The following is a 19,771-nucleotide window of genomic DNA, read 5'->3' on the forward strand; positions in this document are numbered from 1 at the left end:
ATTAAAACACAGAGCCCACCCCCACCCCGACCGGTGGCCAGGACCCGGGCAGTGTGAGTGCCACTGAAAATCAGCTTGCCTGCTACCTTTGGCATGCGTGCCATAGGTTGCCCACCCCTGTTCTAGACAGAAAACCTCCCTCAGTAGGCAGGATGATGTCTCCTCAGGTAGGTGCAAGCCCCAGCTCACCAGGGGCTCTCTAAAATTGGTTTCTTTTCTCTCTTCTCAAGGCCTGAGTCTCTCAGCACTAGCAGGCCTCGACTCAGCTGTGTTTTTCAGCCACGCCGGGGATTCCTCGCCCCTTCCCTCAGGGACTACTGGTGTAGGGGGGCCTATGCACTGCCACCATGGCACCCCAAGGGGCAGAGGTGTTCCAAGTTCAGAGGAGAACAAGGCTGGTGCAAACCTGGACTCCTGCTGAGGCCCACACGGGCCATTTAAACAGGGATGCCACTTAGGACATTGCCCTAGCTTGTGTCTGGTCGAGGGGGTCTCCCCTCCACCTCTGCCCCACTGCAGGGATGAAGTTGTCCCACAAAAGGCACAGCTGACCATGACCATTAGCCCCAAGACAGTCTTTTGGGTCCCTCGCTCCCAGAGAGCAGAGCTGGTTTTTCCCCTTACCATGAGGAAGAGAGGTCGGTTGATGTCCTTCAGGGAGTGTACGGCATTGGTGGTCACAGAGTGCACTCCGACGCACCAGGCCAGGGAGAAGAGCCAGGGCTCACTGATCACATAGAGGTTGGTGGTAATGTTGGCCTGAGCGTATTTCCTTTAAAATACAAAGACGCATTTGCCTCAACCAAAAAGCAACTTTAAGGGCAAATGGCCTCCCTTTGGGCCGTCTCAGTGGAGTGCTGGGAGTCCTTTGAGGAGGATTGCCTTGGGAGTTCGAGAGCATCGGAGTGGATGGGGCCAAGATTGGCCAACCAGCTGATTATATGAAAAGACCGGTGTCAGTTATGATTGGCCAAACTGGAACATTTGATCCTCTGGGGACAGTCACATTTGAAGAATGATGTAAAAACAGGATTCTTTCAGTCATACTTTTGTATTAAGGTTCAGTTTATAAAGAGTTAATGATTAGATGTTTTAATCAATAGTTAATGAATTGTGATAAAGTCTAACAGGTCACTTATAAGATCAGTTTACACCCATCTGTAACGCATTCTACTGAGGGGCTTATAAGCATCTATAACACCTGGTTCTCATGTTTGCAACATGCTTATAACAGCTATTCATCATTTACTAACCCTTTATAAATCATTCCTAAATGGAACCTTAACAAACCGTTCTTTCTAGATTGTTAAAGCAAATGGTGCTTGTTCTAAATAGATATTGTCGGTGTCAATATTTGTTGTACAATTTAACTCAATACAGTGGAACACTAAACTGTTGGTAACTCTGCTTGAAATTTTGGAACAAGCATTGTTAGAAAAGTTTGAAGCACCGTCCAACTCAAAGCAATAAACTGCTGCTTTTTTGACAACTGAAGTGCTCTTGCAGTTTGGGGAAAGCAGAAATTCCAGCCACAGAGAAAAAGCAGAAGAGCAGAGCTGAGTTTTTCACGAGACAGAACCATTCTAGAAAATACTGAGTGAAATGTGAGCCCTTCCATTTGAGATTTTACATTTTCAAAGTACTGTAAACTTTTAGAAGTGGTAGTCCAGTACTGGAGGGTTATGTCTCCTATAAACCATCCACTAGGGGGCAGTGGTCACTTGCCAATTCATTATTCAGCCATGCCAACGATATTATATATAAGTATCTATATTACATATATATATACACATATAAATAAAAATAAATATATATAAGAATCACGGGATGACCTTCAAATATTTGCAGCTGAGTTGCAGACAAGACGTGGAAAATCACAGAAAAGTAATAATGGACCTTTATTAACAGCGGTAATTTGGAAAAGCCAGAGTAGATCTATTTGTTTAAGAAAAAAATTGCTGGAATAATATAAACACTCAAGTATTAGGTTATGCCCTGCTAATTTTTTGATAACCAGACCTTTTGCTGCAAATAAATTACAGTCATTAAAAAAAAAGCGGCTGGTACAATAAAAAATTCAGAAGACGAAACGTCTTAAAACTACTCCTGTAGAAATCGAGTCCGGTCACTTTAGCCTTTTACATTTTGCAGGCATTGAATGTTGGAGCAGTACTAACTGCATACTCAAAAGGCATGCAAAATTGTGGACTATGCAAAGTAAGCTAATTAAAATCAAAATTGTGGTGGAAGCCAAATGTTGCAGGATCCACAATTTCGTGAATGAAGTAGGCCATATATATTAGTTTCTCCTGTTCTATAATAAGGCACCCCTTTACATGTTATCTGCATGGTGAATCTAATTACTGTTAGAACAACTGCAGCACGGTTTCTGAAGTACAGAGGAAAAGTCCAATAGATTTGGGATCTGAAAATGAAGGTAAAACTATTAGGTGCCAAAGCTGTGATTCAACAAGACACTTTAGTATAATCAGGAGGGAGCTTTGCTCTGCACATAAATAAAATCGAAGGACGCCAGCAGTTGAATTGCTAATGCTGAGTGTCAATTTTCATAACATTCAGCACTCTCTGATTCTGGGGATGATCCACCACCTATTGCAATCAATGGAAAAATCAGGGAGTCATGACTCCTGGCTTCTCCTTCCATTACTACCACTGATTCACTGGGATCTCAGCAAAAATTCACCAACTATGACATCAACTTCAGTGACGGTTGGACTTACATGCACCAGATGATGATCACATACATACAAATGCTCATGGTCTGCACATATAAGAGATTTGGGGAGGCTAATCCTCCCCAAAATCAAAGAGGCTGGCAAATGTCAGATGTGAGTCACCTCTTTTCGGAGGTGTGCCGGCCTGCCACCTTTGCGTCCTGGGAGCAGGAGTGTAGGAAGCTCCCTAGAAGCGGGGAGGCAGCTGGCACCCGGATCCATGGCCCTGCCCCCCTTACTCCACCCCTCCCCCACGAGACCCTGCCTGTGCTCCACCCCTCCCCCTGTGGCCCTACCCACGCTCTGCCCCCACTCCACCCCGAGCCCCCACCCTTGCTCCACCTCTTCCCGCCCCCGCTCTGCTTCTTCCCCCAAGGCCCCACCCGCCACTTGCGCCTCTCCACCCCCTCCCCCATGTCACTCGCCCTTAAGGCAAGAAAAACATGGGAGGGCATAACCCTCCATTTTTAAAAGTGACAGGGGTGGGGCCGCGGGGCAAGAGGCGGGGCCTTGGAGGGAACAGGCTGGGTGGGGCAGGGCCTCAGGGTGGAGTGCAGGTGTGGCAATGGGGGCAGGGGAGTCGATCGGGGGGCTGGACCACGGTCCAGGCGCTGGTGGGCCCCCACTTCTAGGGAGTTTCCAGTGCTTCTGGGAGTAGCCTACGCAGATGCTCATCAGTCGGGATTGAGCTTGAGACTTTTATGGAGCTTCTCCTGTAGTTAGGAGTAAGTACCAGGCTGTTGTAGTCACTCGGGCCAGACACTACAGGGAGACATAACCACATGTTCTAAACTGGCATATTACTTGTGCAGGTTTTTTTGCAATTCCACTGAAGTGTCTTGCCTCCTATGTGAGGCTTATACAGCTACCTACCGGATATCTTCACTGGACATTGCAGAATAGACTAGATTGAGCTTCACAACATTGTCTCTCAATAGCTCATCAACTGGGGCCTTACTGGCCATGGTGTGCTGAAACCCGGGAGCTACAGACTGAACAAAGGACCTCATAGTGTTGTCCAGCCACAGGACCTGTGAGTAACAACAGCAGCTAGTGAATTAACAGGGATATTCCTGAACAGTCCCTTGTCTTCTACATAGTCCCATAATACAAGGAAAGAGGGGTTCACTCCGTGACATGCCAGGTACATTGAAATGCAGGTAGGATCTGATTTTGCAGTGGGTAAATATAAAATGAAAACACATGCTCAAATACTACAAAAAGGAAAGGAGGACTTGTGGCACCTTAGAGACTAACAAATTTATTTGAGCATAAGCTTTCGTGAGCTACAGCTGATGAAGTGAGCTGTAGCTCACAAAAGCTTATGCTCAAATAAATTTTTTAGTCTCTAAGATGCCACAAGTCCTCCTTTTCTTTTTGTGGATACAGACTAACATGGCTGCTACTCTGAAACCTGTCAAATACTACAGTGATATGACTTAGACTGTTCTGTGAAGGAGCCTGTGGAACTCCTTGCTACAGGAGGCCAGGGAGTCAGATACTGTATCTGGATTTTTAAAAGCACGGGATAATTTTACACACCAATATTTGTATTTATACCAGCTAAAATAAGGGAAATCAAACGCAATACCTCAGAGGATGATCACCACAGGTGTCAGGAAGTAACTGAATCCCCCTGCTGCAAGTAAAGCACTGCACATCTGGCCAGGAGCATTACTGGGATTTTAACCTCCCCCAGGAGCCTCAGACATTGATCATTAACAGACATTACATTTGTCATAATACTTAGTACTTCTGTAGCACCCTCCATCCAAAGCTCTCTATGCACTTTAGCTCCCACACAGCCTGCTCAGGTGGGTCACTATGGAATTTAGCCCCCATACAGCCTGATGAGATGAGCAACTATTGAAATATGTCTTTGGCTCCTTGGAAGCTTGCACTTCCATACCTAACTGCAGATGGCAGAAGCAGGGATAGAACCTGGATCCTCCTACCCCCAAAAACCAGTCCCTTATCACATGAGGTCATGGAGAATCTCCATTAGCACTATAGAGCCTATGACACACAGGCAGTTCTAACCCCAAACAGTAGCTAGCTGTGGTAAACAGCTAGCTAATTCATTATGGCATTTGTATCCCAAATTGACAGGGAGGGGTGGCACAGGGCCCTGTGTACACAAACTTTGTAGCCATAAGTCTCAACAGGTGATGGCAACAGGGCTTGTGACCATATCATTAAAGTGCTTAGCACAAAGGCCCCCACCTACGCTAAAGCTTCCCCCAGCGGAGCTGCACCCAGGGTGAATTACAGATCGGCATCGCTCCCTTGAAGCTCATAGAGCTACACCCATTGTGATCTGCACCGGTTGGGAACTTGGCCCAACTGCTGAGATTGCTTTGGGAGGGGCAGAGAGGCGCGATCTAAATCCCAGGGTTGCCCTTTCTGATTGTGTTACATGAACATGGTTCCTGGAGTCCTGAGACTGACTGGGGGTTCCTAGGCGCAAAGGTAACATGAATAATCCAGAAAAGACGGGGAGCAACATTTAGGTGACCCACTGCTACAATGGCAGTGCTATTCTGCAATCATGGGGCCAGATCCTCAACTGGTGTAAATGGAGCTACACCAGTTTACACCAGCTGAGGATCTGGCCTTTGGTACAGAGACTTTTACTGAGGGATCTCAAAGCAATTGGCAACCATTCATTCCGAATCAACACTTATAGCTAGCTTGGAGCTCGACTGCAGTACCCTATTCACACCTTCCCCCACGAGTAATCTCATTAAAATCAGTGGGATGATTTGAGATGTAACTCTCCAGCATGGGGAAGAGTGTTACAATATGGCCTTGGGGAAATGCATTTTTATAATTTTGCTGGACTGGTCCCTGAGTCAACTAGCCACCAGTGGGAGAATAAAATGTAATGAGCTAAGTCTTTCGTTGGTGAAGTCAGTGGAGTGATGCTGATTTATGAGGATCTGGCCCAAAACCTCGATTCTAAAAACCACAACAAAGAGGAGAGGGAGGAGTGACAGCACCATACCAGATGAGGGTTAATCCTTGAGTCACGGATCACTTCCAGTGTTGTATTGATCCAGGTGTTCCTGTAAGGATGTTTCACTGGAGGGCGGTAGAGATCAAATATCACAAGTTTATTCGCACTGTCTGCAAGTCTCAAGAAATTACTTAGCTTGTAAATTGACTGATTCATTGCCAATTTTTGATCTGCACTTGACAGTGAGCCCATGCATGAAAATGGTGTGTCCTAAAAATAAATAAATACACAAGGAAATAAATAGAAGTCAGGCTGAGTTAGCTGCATACAAACAGTTCCTGTTTCTCTAAGGGGGAACTAGGCTAACGTCGGCATTCAGTGAGATAAAAGAGTTCATTTTCCTTTGTTCCTCCTCTCGTTTTCATCTCCTATATGTCGTTGGTATAAACATATGAGTCTCCATGTTCTCTCCCTTCACCCATAATTAACATTTTAACCTTAGGTCTTTGACTCTGTATATCAGTCTTGCAGCCACATTAAAAAAAGATGGACTGGGATTGAGAAGGAATTAACTCTGCAGCTGCCCTAAGGAGTAAATCATCAGGACATAGAAAGTGGGTGGACATTCTTCCCTCTCCTGCCCCCTAGGAGTTGTGTCTATGCCTTGCATGAATAGCTTAGGTCTTCTTTCCTCCATCTCTGCTATGCAATTGCAAAGCCTGATCGAGAACCACAGTTACATAAACTAGTAAAGAAAAATACACTTCTCTGTTGCCGCCTTCTGCATAATTATTGGGACTGATCCCATCGACTTCAGTGGGTTTTGGATCAGGACCATAGCACATATCCCTTCAAGTAGGCACTTTAAGAAAGATCTCCGAACAATCTTACCTTGAGGAACCACTTTCCTGCGTTCAGCTGTTCTAGGGCATCCCAGGAAAACAATGCAGCATTCTGAGTGGAGTTACTGGGAAAGACCTCCCGGATGTTTGTTGTCCTCTGTAAGTTGCTGTCATGCATCAGGAAGGGAATCCCATCATAGCTACGATAAAAGGAGAGGGCTCTTCACAACATGGACAACATTCAAAACATGAGCACGGTACAGCAAGGCCAGAATTATATGTAGGGCCCTACCAAATTCACAGCCATGAAAATTGTGTCACGGACCATGAAATCTGGTTTCCCCCCATGAAATCTGGTCTTTTGTGTGCTTTTACCTTCTACTATACAGATTTCACAGGGGAGACCAATGTTTCTCAAACTGGGAGTCCTGACCCAAAAGGGAGTTGCAGGGGGATCGCAAAGTTATTTTAGAGGCATCACAGTATTGCCACCCTAACTTCTGCACTGCCTTCAGAGCTGGGCGCTGGAGAGCTGCAGATGTTGGCCGGGTGCCCAGTTCCGAAGGCAGCAGAAGTAAGGGTAGCAATACCACAACCACCCCCTACAATAACCTTGCGACTCCCTCACACAGCCCCTTTTTGGATCAGGACCCCGACAATTACAACACAGTGAAATTTCAGATTTAAATAGCTGAAATCATGAAATTTACAAAGTTTAAAAGGCTATGACTGTGCAATTGACCAAAATGGACCATGAATTTGGTAGGGCCCTAATTATACGTGAAGGACATTAATAAAAGGACACCCTCTGGAAAACAACGCCTAGAGTAGAATCCATTATCACATAGGCAGTCACGTGGGACAGGACACTAGACTACACTATGTCTACACTGCAATCAGGGGTGAGAATGCAGCATGTGTAGACATACCCAAGCTAGCTTTGATCTGGCCAGGTCAAACAACAACAGCAGTGAAGCCTCAGCAGCATGGGCTGCACAAGCCCATGTGGGACCCTGGGTAAATACTTGCGTGGCTCACCCATGCAGCTGCCCATACTGCCGTGGTTTCAATACTATTGTTATTCAAACTAGCTAGATTAAAGCGAGCTCAGGTAGTTACATATGCTTCAGGCATACCTCTGATTGCAGTGTAGACATACTCTGGGAGTCAGGAAACCTGGGTTCTATTCCCAGCTTTGCCACTGGCCTGCTGGGTGACCTTGGAGAGGTCACATCTCCCTGTGCCTCAGTTTCCCCATCTGTAAAATGGAAATAACGATACTTCGATCTGACATCTTAAGAAGAAATACAGCAATGACCATGGGCCAGGTTCTGCTCTAGCTCCCACCAGGGTAATTCTGGAGTAGTTCTGTCAACTTCAATGCTGCATTTATAATGGTGTAAGTGAGAGCAGAATTTTACCCTTTGCAAAGCCCTGACTCAGCTAAGCACTTGGGCACGTGCTTCAGCGCTTTGTAGATTTGGGGGTCTACATTCATACTTTCCACAGTGCTACATAAACACCGAAAAGCCGATCACCCTACCCAACGGTGTAAGGGCAATGATTCCAACTCGGAATGGCACATCAAGACCCTGGCAGTAACTAATACAATGCTCTCATTTGTAATTGCAAGCAACTTGGCTGTGTTCTCTGCACCTCATCCAAATCCCACTGAGGTTTGTAAGATCGTTAGGATAGAGATCTGCCTTCTATGTGTTTCCTGTAATCTGTCTACATACTCGGATGCACGATAAAGTAATTATTTCTTATACTCCCCTTTCTGTCTGTATCTGTTGTCTTATGCTTAGATTGTAAGGTCTTTGGGGCAGGGGCCATCTCTTTGTTCTCTATTTTTGCACAGTGCCTGTCACAATGGGCTTCTGGTCCATGACGAGGGCTCTTAGGCACTACGTAATACAAATAATAATAAATCAATACCAAAGTCACAGTGTGACAGTGGGAACAGGAGCAGGCCCGACATGCAGTTGTGTCAAACACTAGTTGATAAAGGATTGGACATAGCCCATCAAGTATTGATTGCCCATATCTGTGTCGTAGCAAAGTGAAATCTTAGCCAGAGGAAGTTGCACACTGAGACACGGTGCTTCCCCCTTACCTAATTGTGACGTCTGTCTCAAGACCATCCCCACCATGTTCAATGGTCTTCTGAAATGACATCTCAGTGTTTTCTGGAGCCAGCTAGGAAGATGACATAAAGGAATTCCAGTTTCGACAAGCGCCAGATGACTCCCAAGAATACTTTCAGTTTCTTGGTAACCACCCCCACTGCCCTGCCCCACTGTGATTGCCAGTAAAGTTCACTTTGTCCAATAGCTAAAAATCTGTTTTACTTGCTTCATACCTGTAGGTCCCATCAGGGCTCTAGGAGCATCCAGGATCATTTACAAATCTGCTGGAGGGCAGGACAAGCCCCAAACCATCAAGTTCTTCAGTCAGTCAATAACAGAGCGGGAGGCTTTGTTCACGTTACGTTGCTCCTTAAATCAGTACATCCGAGGCAGAGTTTGACTATACCTCTAACCCTTCCTCTTTTTCTGTTCCTGTTGACAATATCCCCACTCTTCCCATTATACAGGCTTGTAGCCTAAAGGTCAACTTTGGCTATTTCATCTCACATCCAGGCTCTCACCAAATTGTGGTGCTTCTTTTAAATACCTTCCTTCCTCTCAGTGCCAACCACCAAGTTGATAGTCTGCTCTCTAGTTATCTCAAGCCTTGACTACCATAACCTGCACCTCCCCAGCCTTCCACTCAGCCACCACTCAGCCTCCCAACACACCCAAAATCATCTTTGCACCACATCTCTGCCTTCCTCCACCTACTTCACCGGCTTCTTATCTTCTTCCACACAACTTTTAAGCTTCTCATCACCACCTTAAACAGTCTTCCAGCTTCTGCCTTGTTTTCATGCTGTGAACTATCCTGGGATAGTACTTTGCCTGAGAGTCACTCTGAACTGTTCCCCTTGTCTCCTTCGCTCAATTCCACGCTACCCACAATGCCTGTGTTCTTTGACCTGAATCATCGGAAAGCTCTGGTGCACTGATGGTGCTTGGTAATGAAATCATGAGGGCTTTTTCTGCATACAGATCCAAAACAGAATAGATTCCCTTTATAGATTCCCTGTCAGAGGCTGACTGCAGAGCTCTTGGGGTGAGGGTGGGGAATCTGCAATCTACAATACAGATCATGAAAGAATGATACCAAACATCTTCCCCCAGACCTACCATTGGTGCTCCTCTGTGTCCAATGAGGGCTGGTTTGGGCCCCAGAGTCCCCACCTCTCTGATGCAGGGAGAGTACATCCCCAGAGGTATCAAGAAAAGAAGGACCAGGATAGCCAGGTATGGACCAATAATTATTGCCTGAATCACTGAAAGAATGCAGAAGGGGAAGGCTAGAGTTAATCCATTTGATAATTTATGAGTTTGCCCCAGGGCTTGATTTATATCAGAGCTGTTTGGCTCTTGGGCCAAGTCTGGTGTCCTGAATCACTAAATCCTTCCCATCAGTCAATCCCCTTGTTTTCTGTACCCCATGCATCTCTCCAAACTATGCCCTGTACCAGTCTGTCTAGTGGTCAGATAACTGGGATCCAGCACTGCTGGGTCATATTTTTGGTTTGTCTCCTAACTTGCTGTGCCATCTTCAGGAAGTCACAGTCTATGCCTCAGTTTCCCTATCTGTAAATATGGATGTAATAAGATTTACTCAGCTTCACAGGAAAGAGCCTGAGAAGGTCGATGCTGTTTGCAGTAAAGGCGAAATACTATTTATTGTTAGATTAATGATATGGTAAGCGGCATTTAAAAATTTCATTTATACTCAAAAGCAGGATGATGCAGTGAGGAGCATTCTCTGCACCATTCTCTTTGTGCATCCTAGAGGGCGAACTTCAGCTCCTTAACAATGGTTTTCCACAGCAGGATTCACTTTTACCAAGGTAGATTGGCCTGCTATAGATCTCAGCTCCATGGTTTTCCGCAGGCTGTGTGGTTCAGAATTCTGCCTACCCATACATCTAGATGTGGCCCATCACCATGGCACCAGAGCACCTCAGTGTGCAACTATTTGGGGATTTTCACAGAAGATAAGAAAATAGCGCCTCTGAGACGTTCTCGCCTATGGACCAAGCTTCCCGTGAGGTACAGTACCCTGGAGAGCATCCCATTCCCCAGCCCATGCATGCTGTCACAGTGAGACAGCTTTGGATGTGCCCTGTGGGGATTCCCACAAAGGCACTATACTGACTGAAATCCCTACAGTGCAGTGGAAGCTACATTCAAGCCAACCATGTCTGTGTTCCACGTAGTCTGGCATCAGGTGAGGTTCTTATTGCAGAGAAGTAGAGTCAGGAGAGGTGGACCAGGAGTTTGCACATACTGTATGAGTACAGCATTTTCACTGGTTCCCAAACTCGGGGGGCGTGAAGAAATTCCAAGGGGGGCATGAGGCTGCCCAGCCCTTGAGCTGCCGGCTGGGGAGGTTAGCCCCCCAGCCCCTCCCCTCCTGTCCACTCCCCCCTGCCACGCGGGCAGCATGGCTTGTGCCCACCCACCTCCCAGGCTTTCCAATAAGCCAGTCCTACCACTCTGAGCAGCCTGGTAAGGGGGTAGGGAGTGGGGGGAGGGGGGTTTGGATAAGGGGCAGGAGGTGCAGGGGGGGCAGTCAGGGGACAGGGTATGGGGGTGGGGGGATTGGATAGGGGGTGGGGTCCCGGGAGGGGGCAATCAGGGGACAAGGAGCAGGAGGGATTGGATAGGGAGTGGGACCCGGGGGGACAGTTAGGGGTGGGGGGTCCCAGGAGGGGGTGTTCAGGGGACAAGGATTGGGGGGGTTGGATGATGGTAAAGGAGAGGCGTGGGGTGTGAGGGTTTCTCGGAAATTAAAAAGGAGGCGTGATGCTGAAGAGTTTGGGAACCACTGTTTTAGATACAAATTAACATCTACTCTGGGTGTCAAACTGAACAGCACAGGTGAGAGCTGCAAAGTGTGACAGGCTCCAGTGTGAATGTTCAGCATCTTCATTTGCTTTGGATACTGTCGCTGATTAATGCTCACAACATCCCTGGCAAGGAGGCAAGTAAGTGTAACCATTTTGCAGAAGGAGAAGGTGAGACAGAGAGAAAGAGAGAGTGCCAGGGCCAGGATTCATAATCAGGAGTTACTGACACCTGGGCCTGCCCTTATGCTCCTAGACAACACTTCTCTAAGCCGCACATCAATCCTTAGAACATTCCAACAGACGGGGACAAAGTCTCCTTGCTAGCTCATCAAGCTTCCCTGCCATACTAAGGGCTACCTTCAGTCGCTTGCTCCATCTCAGGTGGGTTCTTCTGAAAGCCCCTTCTGTGATGTGGAGTGACTGGACAAACTTTCAGAAGAACCCGCTTGAAACAGGACTGCAAACAAGAGCCAGACACGGAAGAGGATTGGCAGCCTTTCCGGCCAGACTTACAGTTCTAGCTCCATTTCTGTACATGCCTGAGAACATCAGGGCTTGTGCTAAACCCTCTCAGGCATGAAAGATTTGCCAAACAAAGGGGCAATTATGACCTTAATGCTCGTCACAGTGAGGAAAACCATGGCAGAGAGAGAAAGCATTGTTGCTGTGGGGTTTCAAATTCAAAGACGCAATTATTCCTTTGTTGTGTGTTAAGGCAGGCATGGGGGATTGCAAATATTACAGCATCGCAAGTATTAGATACAGGGGACAGACTGGATGACCTAATTTCTAACAGAGCAGTTTGTTTTTTTATGATGTCAATCACAATTCTTATGTAAGGAGCAAGGTTCTCCTCAGGCCCCAGGAAACAGCGCGGTTGTTATTTGCTGAGAGCCTGTCATGTGTTCAGTGCCATCTGTCCAAGCAAGAGAGACAGCCCAGCCTCCAAGGAATCGATCCTCTGGAGATAATACAGATTGTACGTGCTGGACACCACTAGCTCAAATTTATGGAATTTCTAACTTGCTAACAGGCTTTGAGGAAGAAGCATGTTTTAACGTGCTGGTGTTTGTGTGTCCCTGGAGAAGGATGGGTGTGGGGGAGAAATGGACTACCTGAGCTTGCCACTCCTGGCACTAGGGCTGCCATGAATGTCATTGTTCAGGGCAACCACACATGCATTCCCCCTCCACAGTCCACCAACGGCACCCACTCTTAGTCTCCTGACTCCTCAGCCATCACTTCTCTTGGGTGGAGACCTCTCTCCTGACCAGGGTTTTCCAGGCTGCACAGTTCCCTGCCTATGTTGTGATATTCTCAGCAAGCCAGACTGCCTAAACAGGCCAACGGCTGCACTTTGCTTTCTCTCCAGAGGCTGTAATTGCCAGCAAGTTACCACATAGCTCTTTATAAGCAAGCACATTTATTCTTAAGGTGAAAGCATTGCAGAGAAAAAATTAAAAACAATACAAGAACCAACATGCATGCTAATAAGCTTAGCAGAGATCACCCCAACCCCAACCCCAGCCATGGGCTCTGGCAGGAGTCAGTCCTTCAAACCCCACAAAGGATTTTTTGTAAGGTTTCAAGTTGATAACAGCCTTAGCTCAGAAGTAGCATCCCCATGAATAGTTCAGTCTTTCCTTTATAAAGCATGGGCCTTTGACGTTGGCCTCAAGTAACAGGTGATCAGCAGACAATGGCTCACTCCTCAGAGCACCATTTCAAAAGGCAGGGGGATCGGTTCATAACAAGAGGTGGGGGATTTGCATTCACCTCCTCCTAGATATTCCCCAGGAAAAACGACTTAACCTATTTTGTTCCAAGGGGTCATTCTTGTCTAGCATATCCAGTACAGTTGTTTGAACCCCCAGGTCTCACATCTGACACACCTCCCCCCTCAAGAAGTTACGTACAGTCCTGGCCCATAATAATCCATAATCCATTAATTACGTACAACGGACACCAAAGATACTTAAACTTGGCTTAATAAGGTCTCCCTAGGATGTCCCTGGAGAAGGGGAGGGGTGGGCTGCCTTAGCTGCCACGCCGGGCACTAGTGCTGCCATGAACTCTATCCTGGCCACTGCCTAGGGCAGCCTCCAGAAGAGACATCTCAGCAAGCACAAATGGGGCAGAGGAGATGACCCGTGTCCTGTTCACCGCTGCTATTGCATATTTGTACATAGCAATGAGCTGCTGAAGTTGCAACAAGGTCTCCCATGACAACCCCTCCCATTAAGCCCTGATACAGCTATCCCACCCCTCCCCGCAAAGTGCAGGGCCGCAGTAAAATCAGTGGGGCTCTGACTGGGTCCCCATGGCTCAGTGCCTTAGGCTGTTTAGAAGCCCCATGAAGCAAGGATGCAGGTGTTGGCAGAAAGGACGGGCGAGGAGCTGGGGCTCCTTGTCATTCATTTTCTCCCTAAGACAAAAGTTCTTTGTCAGAACCTCAAGCAAGGAAGGGAGGCAGCATCACTGGGCAAACAAGCATTGGTGCATTAAGTGTGCTAGCTGGAAGGGTCCACCCCTTGATACTGAGTATATTGACAGGCTGATGTAAGAGCTATGGGCACTCTGAAAATCAGGCCGATTTAAGGTGTCTCAAGGCACACAAAAAGTGAGGCCCAAAATTGTTACCTATTTTTGAAAGTCTTGGCCCATATCCCCATCTCTCCCATTTGCACAAAGCAGAGCACAGAGGTTCCAGGTGGAAGCTGCACCTGTAGAGCATAAAGGAGAGCTACTGTACCTTTTTTACTCATTCGGAAGGCATGCAAAGCCACTGGCCAAGACAGAAGGACCATGGCTGCTATTGCACCTATGTGGAGATAGGGAGCTGTGACCTGGACGGGAGACAAGAGGATTGCTGTGAAAAGCCAGTTTATGGAAACAAACAGCTCTCCTAATACTGACATAGTTGAGCTATGGGGCTCTGCTAGAGGTACAGACAGTTTTTCTCCAATCTTACACTTGGCTTGGGCCCTTTGAGAACTTCGTGGAACCCACGAGAAAGTCCCTGTCCCCTACATTTTTCTTTAGCCCCATGGCAGGTCAGCTGAAGTATACTGATGTGATCCTCAAGAGCCCATCAACCCTGCTCCTGAGTCAGCCAAAGGGGATGCAGGATAGCAATGCAAGGCACGCCTTTCCCCCAGGAGCTGAGTGCACTATCCTGAACTCAACTTCTTCTCTTAGTCTTGGTTCTTATATGGCCCCTCATCACCGTAGTACCTGAGTGTCTTCCACCAGACAGTCAGGCCATTCCAGCTAGATTCAGTTTCAACACTTCATTATGAACATCACCAGTTATGAAGATGAGACCACTAATTGCATGATAACTCACTTGAATGGTAATGCTCAATATCCAACTGTACTATCATACTAGTTAGTATAACTGCAGCAGCTGATTACTCCAATGTGTGTCTAATCCTTTTTCCAATCTTGCTAGACTACTTGATTAGCCTCACTAATATTCTGCAACAGCTAGTTCCACAAATTAATAATGTACTTCATAAGAAGTATTTACTCTTATTTATTTAAACAAAGCGCCTGATCTCAGACTAGAGGGTTTAGGTCCATTGTATTTAGATCCAATTGCATTTCAATTTATTTGGTTTTTTTTAGCTTCAGATTTGTAACCTTGGGAATATTCTTCATGTTTTACTAACATCAAATAACTGATTTATTAGATTACTATTTTTGAAGGACAGCTATAGAAATTGTAATTGATTTCTTTCACTGTAAAGGTTAAACAAGCACTCAAAAGCTCAGATGCTTCTCTGAATTTATCACAAATGTGCAAAAGTGGGATGGAAATCTGAAAGAAATATGCTGTTTTTTGGCCTGACGGGAGATATTGGGCAAGATTTTCCGCTGAGTTGTACGCTGGTATGACTCCATTAAAGTCAAGGGAGTCACTCCAGCATAAAACTAGAGTAGCAGACAATCTGACCCATAGTGAAACCTGAAATTACCAAGGTATATGGTAGGGAAAAAACATTATCCAAATGTAACATGGTTGTATGTTGCATCCACAGAAGCACCAAAGCAGTCCTAACAATTTTGCTAGCCATGGTAGAAAATGTTTTTAACACCTTCCTCATGCCCAGCAGCCAAGCAAAACAAAAAACAAAACCAAAAAAAGAAGAAGAAAAACTCAGCCCATGTTGAGGAGAGGGGGGAGAAAGGCTGGCCAAAAATGCCCAGCAGCACAGCGTTGTGGTGGTATTCCCTGGAAGTTGGCACCCATGGTGACGGCCCTGCTTGCCCGCCCCTAGAACTGGCCATCGGCATCCCTCTACTGGCTAATCCATATACAGAATACCAGCCTACTATGGATGAAAACTAATGGAGTTCCTCCTTTAGCTGAAGCCGTAGAGGTGTCTCCAGCATTAGTTTCAAACTCTCCTGACAGCTTGTGGAAGGAATCACTGCATAAACATTGATAAAAACTTTTTAATAACATTTTAGTTCAAGTTTGATTCCAGAAATAGGTAACAGCGGATGCTGGCTCATTTTTTTTGAACAAGTTTAATCCCGTCCTGTTTCTGAACCCAAGGACATTTGATGGAAGATATTTTCTAGAACTGGCTCGTAAATGCTATTTTCCTATCACAGGAAATGTTGACATTTCAGAATTCGTTTCCATTCCAAATCAGAACAGAAAGTGGAAATAAAAAATGTCACACAACGAAAAATTCTAAAAGGTTCGAATTGTAAACACTGAAACAACTTTTTAAAATATTTTTGATCAAAACAATTCAGCATTTCAAAATGAAAAATGGAGTTTCTGATTGACATTCTGAAGCTAAACAAAATTTTTCATCCCCATTCCCCTGAATCAGAATAAAAAATAAAAAATGTAGTCAAAATTGACGTTTTATGGAAAATTTTGAGTTTGATGACACCGCATCCCTGACAGAAAAATTGTATATGAAAAAAATGCCTCTGTTTCCATATTTTCCAGTCAAGGCTTTTGTTAACAAGTTGTCTTTTTTTTATGTAGAGCTTCCATGTTCTTACCTGAAATGACAGGCGGACGGTTTTCCATCGAACTCCCCACAGTTTAGAAAATACAGCGATGGCAGCTATGGAGAAACCCAATACCAAAAAAGTCCCAATCTGCAGAGACAAATAGGGTATTGCCTGGCTTCAGAATTAGTGTAGGACAATTTGTGGCACCTTAGAGACTAACCAATTTATTTGAGCATAAGCTTTCGTGAGCTACAGCTCACTTCATCGGATGCATGTAGCTCATGAAAGCTTATGCTCAAATAAATTGGTTAGTCTCTAAGGTGCCACAAGTACTCCTTTTCTTTTTGCGAATACAGACGAATATGGCTGTTACTCTGAAACCTGTAGGACAATTGTAATTCGTATTTCTGTGTATACTACCCTTAGCTACTGTTGTATGTGGGTTATAAAGATGGCTTGGATTCCAAAGGTATAGAGTATTTTCTATGTGGCAGTGATCTTTATGAGCTTGATCATCTAAACTGACCTAGCTGAATTAGGTTAGGTCTACACTCTGTGACTCGGATCCAAGCCCTGTCATTTTGCAGTGTGGACACAGCTCAAGCGGCTGAGTGAAAAGGTCTGCATAGTGCACTACGGATGTTAGCATGGCTGTCAGACCCCCAAGTCCAACAATCGTAAACCCAGGTTTACAATGCAGTATGGACACTCAAGCATAGGCTTGGAAACACCAAGTCCACAAATGTGGGTTCCACAGACCTGGGTTTACAATGCAGTGTAGACATACTCTTGGAGGCAAAGAGACCTCTAAGGCAGAGATGGGCACACTATGGCCCACGGGCCACATCTGACCCACAGGACCATCCTGCCTGGCCCTTGAGCTCCCGGCCGGGGAGGCTAGCCCTTGGCCCTTCCCCTGCTGTCCCCTCTCCCCCGCAGCCTCGACTCACCATGCCGCAAGCTCTCTGGGCAGCGAGCCTGCGAGCTCCTGCCGAGCAGTGCAGTGGCGTGACTGGCTCCAGCTGGGTGGCGCAGCTGACAGTCCTGGTGCTCTGACTGGCATGGTAAGGGGGTGGGGAGCAGGGGGGTTGATAAGGGGTAGGGGGTCCTGGGGAGCAGTCAGGGGACAGGGAGCAGGGGGCGGTTGGATAGGTGTGGGAGTCCCAGGGGGCCTGTCAGGGCGTGGGGGGGTGGTGGTCTGGTGGGGGGGTAGTTAGGGTCATGGGGTCCCAGGAGGGGGCGGTCAGAGGACAAGGAGCAGGGGGGGTTGGATGGGTCAGGGGTTCTGAGGGGGGCAGTTAGGGAGCAGGAAGTGGGAGGGGCGGATAGAGGGCAGGGGCCAGGATGTTTGGGGAGGCAAAGCCTTCCCTACCCGGCCCTCCAGTTTTGGAACCCCCCATGTGGCCCTCAGGCCAAAAAGTTTGCCCAAACCTGCACTAAGGAGAAACACTGAGTGACAGATCCATCATTAATAATGGCTAGGTTGTCTCTTTGGTCAGGGATGCTACCCCATGTTCTGGATGTGCCTAAGCCTCTGACTGCCAGATGCTGGGACTGGATGATAGGGGATGGATCACTTGATATTTAGCCTGTTCTGTTCATTCCCTCTGAAGCACCTGGCATTGGCTATTGTTGGAAGACAGGGTACTGGGCTAGATGGACCTTTGGTCTGATCCAGCATGGCCGTTCTTATGCTATGGATTTTGGCCAAGCATGTCTCAGGTCAATCACCTAAGGGATGTCAGTGCTGCAATGTAAATGCAGGCTTTGAACTCAGGCTCAAGCCTAACCCCCTTTCCAGATACACCCTAATCACAGTAACCCAGGGCTTGGACCCAGGGTCCCAGTATTCCATGGGGGTGGAGGGCCTGATTCAAGCTGGTAGCCAGGGTTCAAGCCCTATTGCTTTGCAGTATAGATGCCGCTCCACTGGGAGTCTGCTCTGGGAATCTGCCAAAAGTATCCCATAATCCCATGGGGCAACTTTCTTTGTCCTCCAGACAGTCAAGTTTGGTGGACAGTCAAGTTTCCCCATAAACAAAGGGCTTTCCCTGTACTATAAACAAAGGGCTAGAGTGGCCACATTTTGGGATGGCACTAGGAAGTCTGGGATATGGGTGGTTGGACTTGGGCCTGCATAATGTGTACAGGCTGAAGCCCCAGGCTGGAACCCAGGGTTCAACAATTCCTAACCTGGAGTTACAAATGAGTATAGATGCTCAAGCCCTAGGTTAACAAACCCAGGGGCTGCTGACTCCGGTTCTATTAACCCTGGGCTTACATTGCAGTGTAGACCTACCCTCTATTAGCTGGCTCAAGGCATCACAATGTCATAAACTGAAATTATGAGGGGTTGCTAATATCACCTGTAATCCATCCTGATTTTTTCTGTCTCTGGGTGATTTTACCAGTGAATTTTAGGGTTAGATTGGCTGACTTGGAGAATTGCATTCTCTGTCTACCCAGGAGCAGATACAAAAATGATCAGCAGCAGTACACACTTCCTCGTGGATTTAAGAGCACTAATTCTCACTTTCTGTGGGCAGAGATGTCAGCCATTTTGTTTACAGAGACACTGCAGCCAGTTACAAAGGGGATGCATACATTGTGCTCTCTCCCCAAGCCTTTCCTTTTGCTTTTGTTTTTTAAATTCCTTAACCTTGAAGAGAATCATCACGTTAGACTGAAAATGTGTTTTGGTCTCTGGGTAGGGAACCATCCCATAATTGACCTTAATTGTTGTAAAGTGTGGATACAGAAGTTTCTGGAATGACTCAACTATCCCACCTTGTGACTCCAGTGCAGGTACAACTGCTGACCTTCTGACAGCAAACACACGGCTAGAACCTGGGAAATCAAATGGAAAACCATGGCATTATAACATGGTTAAACACTGCCCAGTGACTTCAGGCCTCAGGATCATAGATCTGTGAAGGCAGATGCAGAATTATATTGCATAGAAAAGTCACTTTGAATGAAACTTTCCAAAGCTGATATTGCACAAAGAAGAACCGGCGTCTACGTGCTACACCAACAGCATTAAGAAATAAGGATAACAGAACTGGAACGATTCTTCCCCTTCTACTGAATGTAGAGGTCCTTTGTCCTATTGCTTAACGCCAGGGTGGTTAGAGGCACATTATCCATGCAGTAGATTTGGATACAATCAGTTTCCAGTGGGAAGAAATTTTAAAAATATGCTATTGTGATGGGATTGAGTGGAACCTGTTTGAAGCTGGTGAGCATGACAACAGCTGCCCTTCATTCGGGGTAAAGGTAAAAAGCAATTATGTTC

At 46.5% G+C, this 19,771-nt stretch overlaps 1 protein-coding gene across 1 annotated transcript in view; it reads right to left on the reverse strand.

Moving 5' to 3' along the window:
* Window positions 1-19,771, reverse strand: part of GDPD4 (glycerophosphodiester phosphodiesterase domain containing 4) — a 54,466-nt gene that overhangs the window by 7,712 nt on the left and 26,983 nt on the right. Inside the window, exons 6-14 of the mRNA XM_073316638.2 lie at window positions 19,264-19,323; window positions 16,525-16,623; window positions 14,252-14,345; window positions 9,782-9,927; window positions 8,650-8,732; window positions 6,583-6,733; window positions 5,740-5,961; window positions 3,609-3,766; window positions 625-772 (exon numbers count right to left, since the gene is read on the reverse strand). Coding sequence (XP_073172739.2) covers window positions 625-772; window positions 3,609-3,766; window positions 5,740-5,961; window positions 6,583-6,733; window positions 8,650-8,732; window positions 9,782-9,927; window positions 14,252-14,345; window positions 16,525-16,623; window positions 19,264-19,323 — 1,161 coding nt within the window. The remainder of the gene's footprint in view (window positions 1-624; window positions 773-3,608; window positions 3,767-5,739; window positions 5,962-6,582; window positions 6,734-8,649; window positions 8,733-9,781; window positions 9,928-14,251; window positions 14,346-16,524; window positions 16,624-19,263; window positions 19,324-19,771) is intronic.

Source organism: Lepidochelys kempii, chromosome 1 (genome assembly GCF_965140285.1).
Source record: "Lepidochelys kempii isolate rLepKem1 chromosome 1, rLepKem1.hap1, whole genome shotgun sequence".
NCBI lineage: Eukaryota > Metazoa > Chordata > Testudines > Cheloniidae > Lepidochelys > Lepidochelys kempii.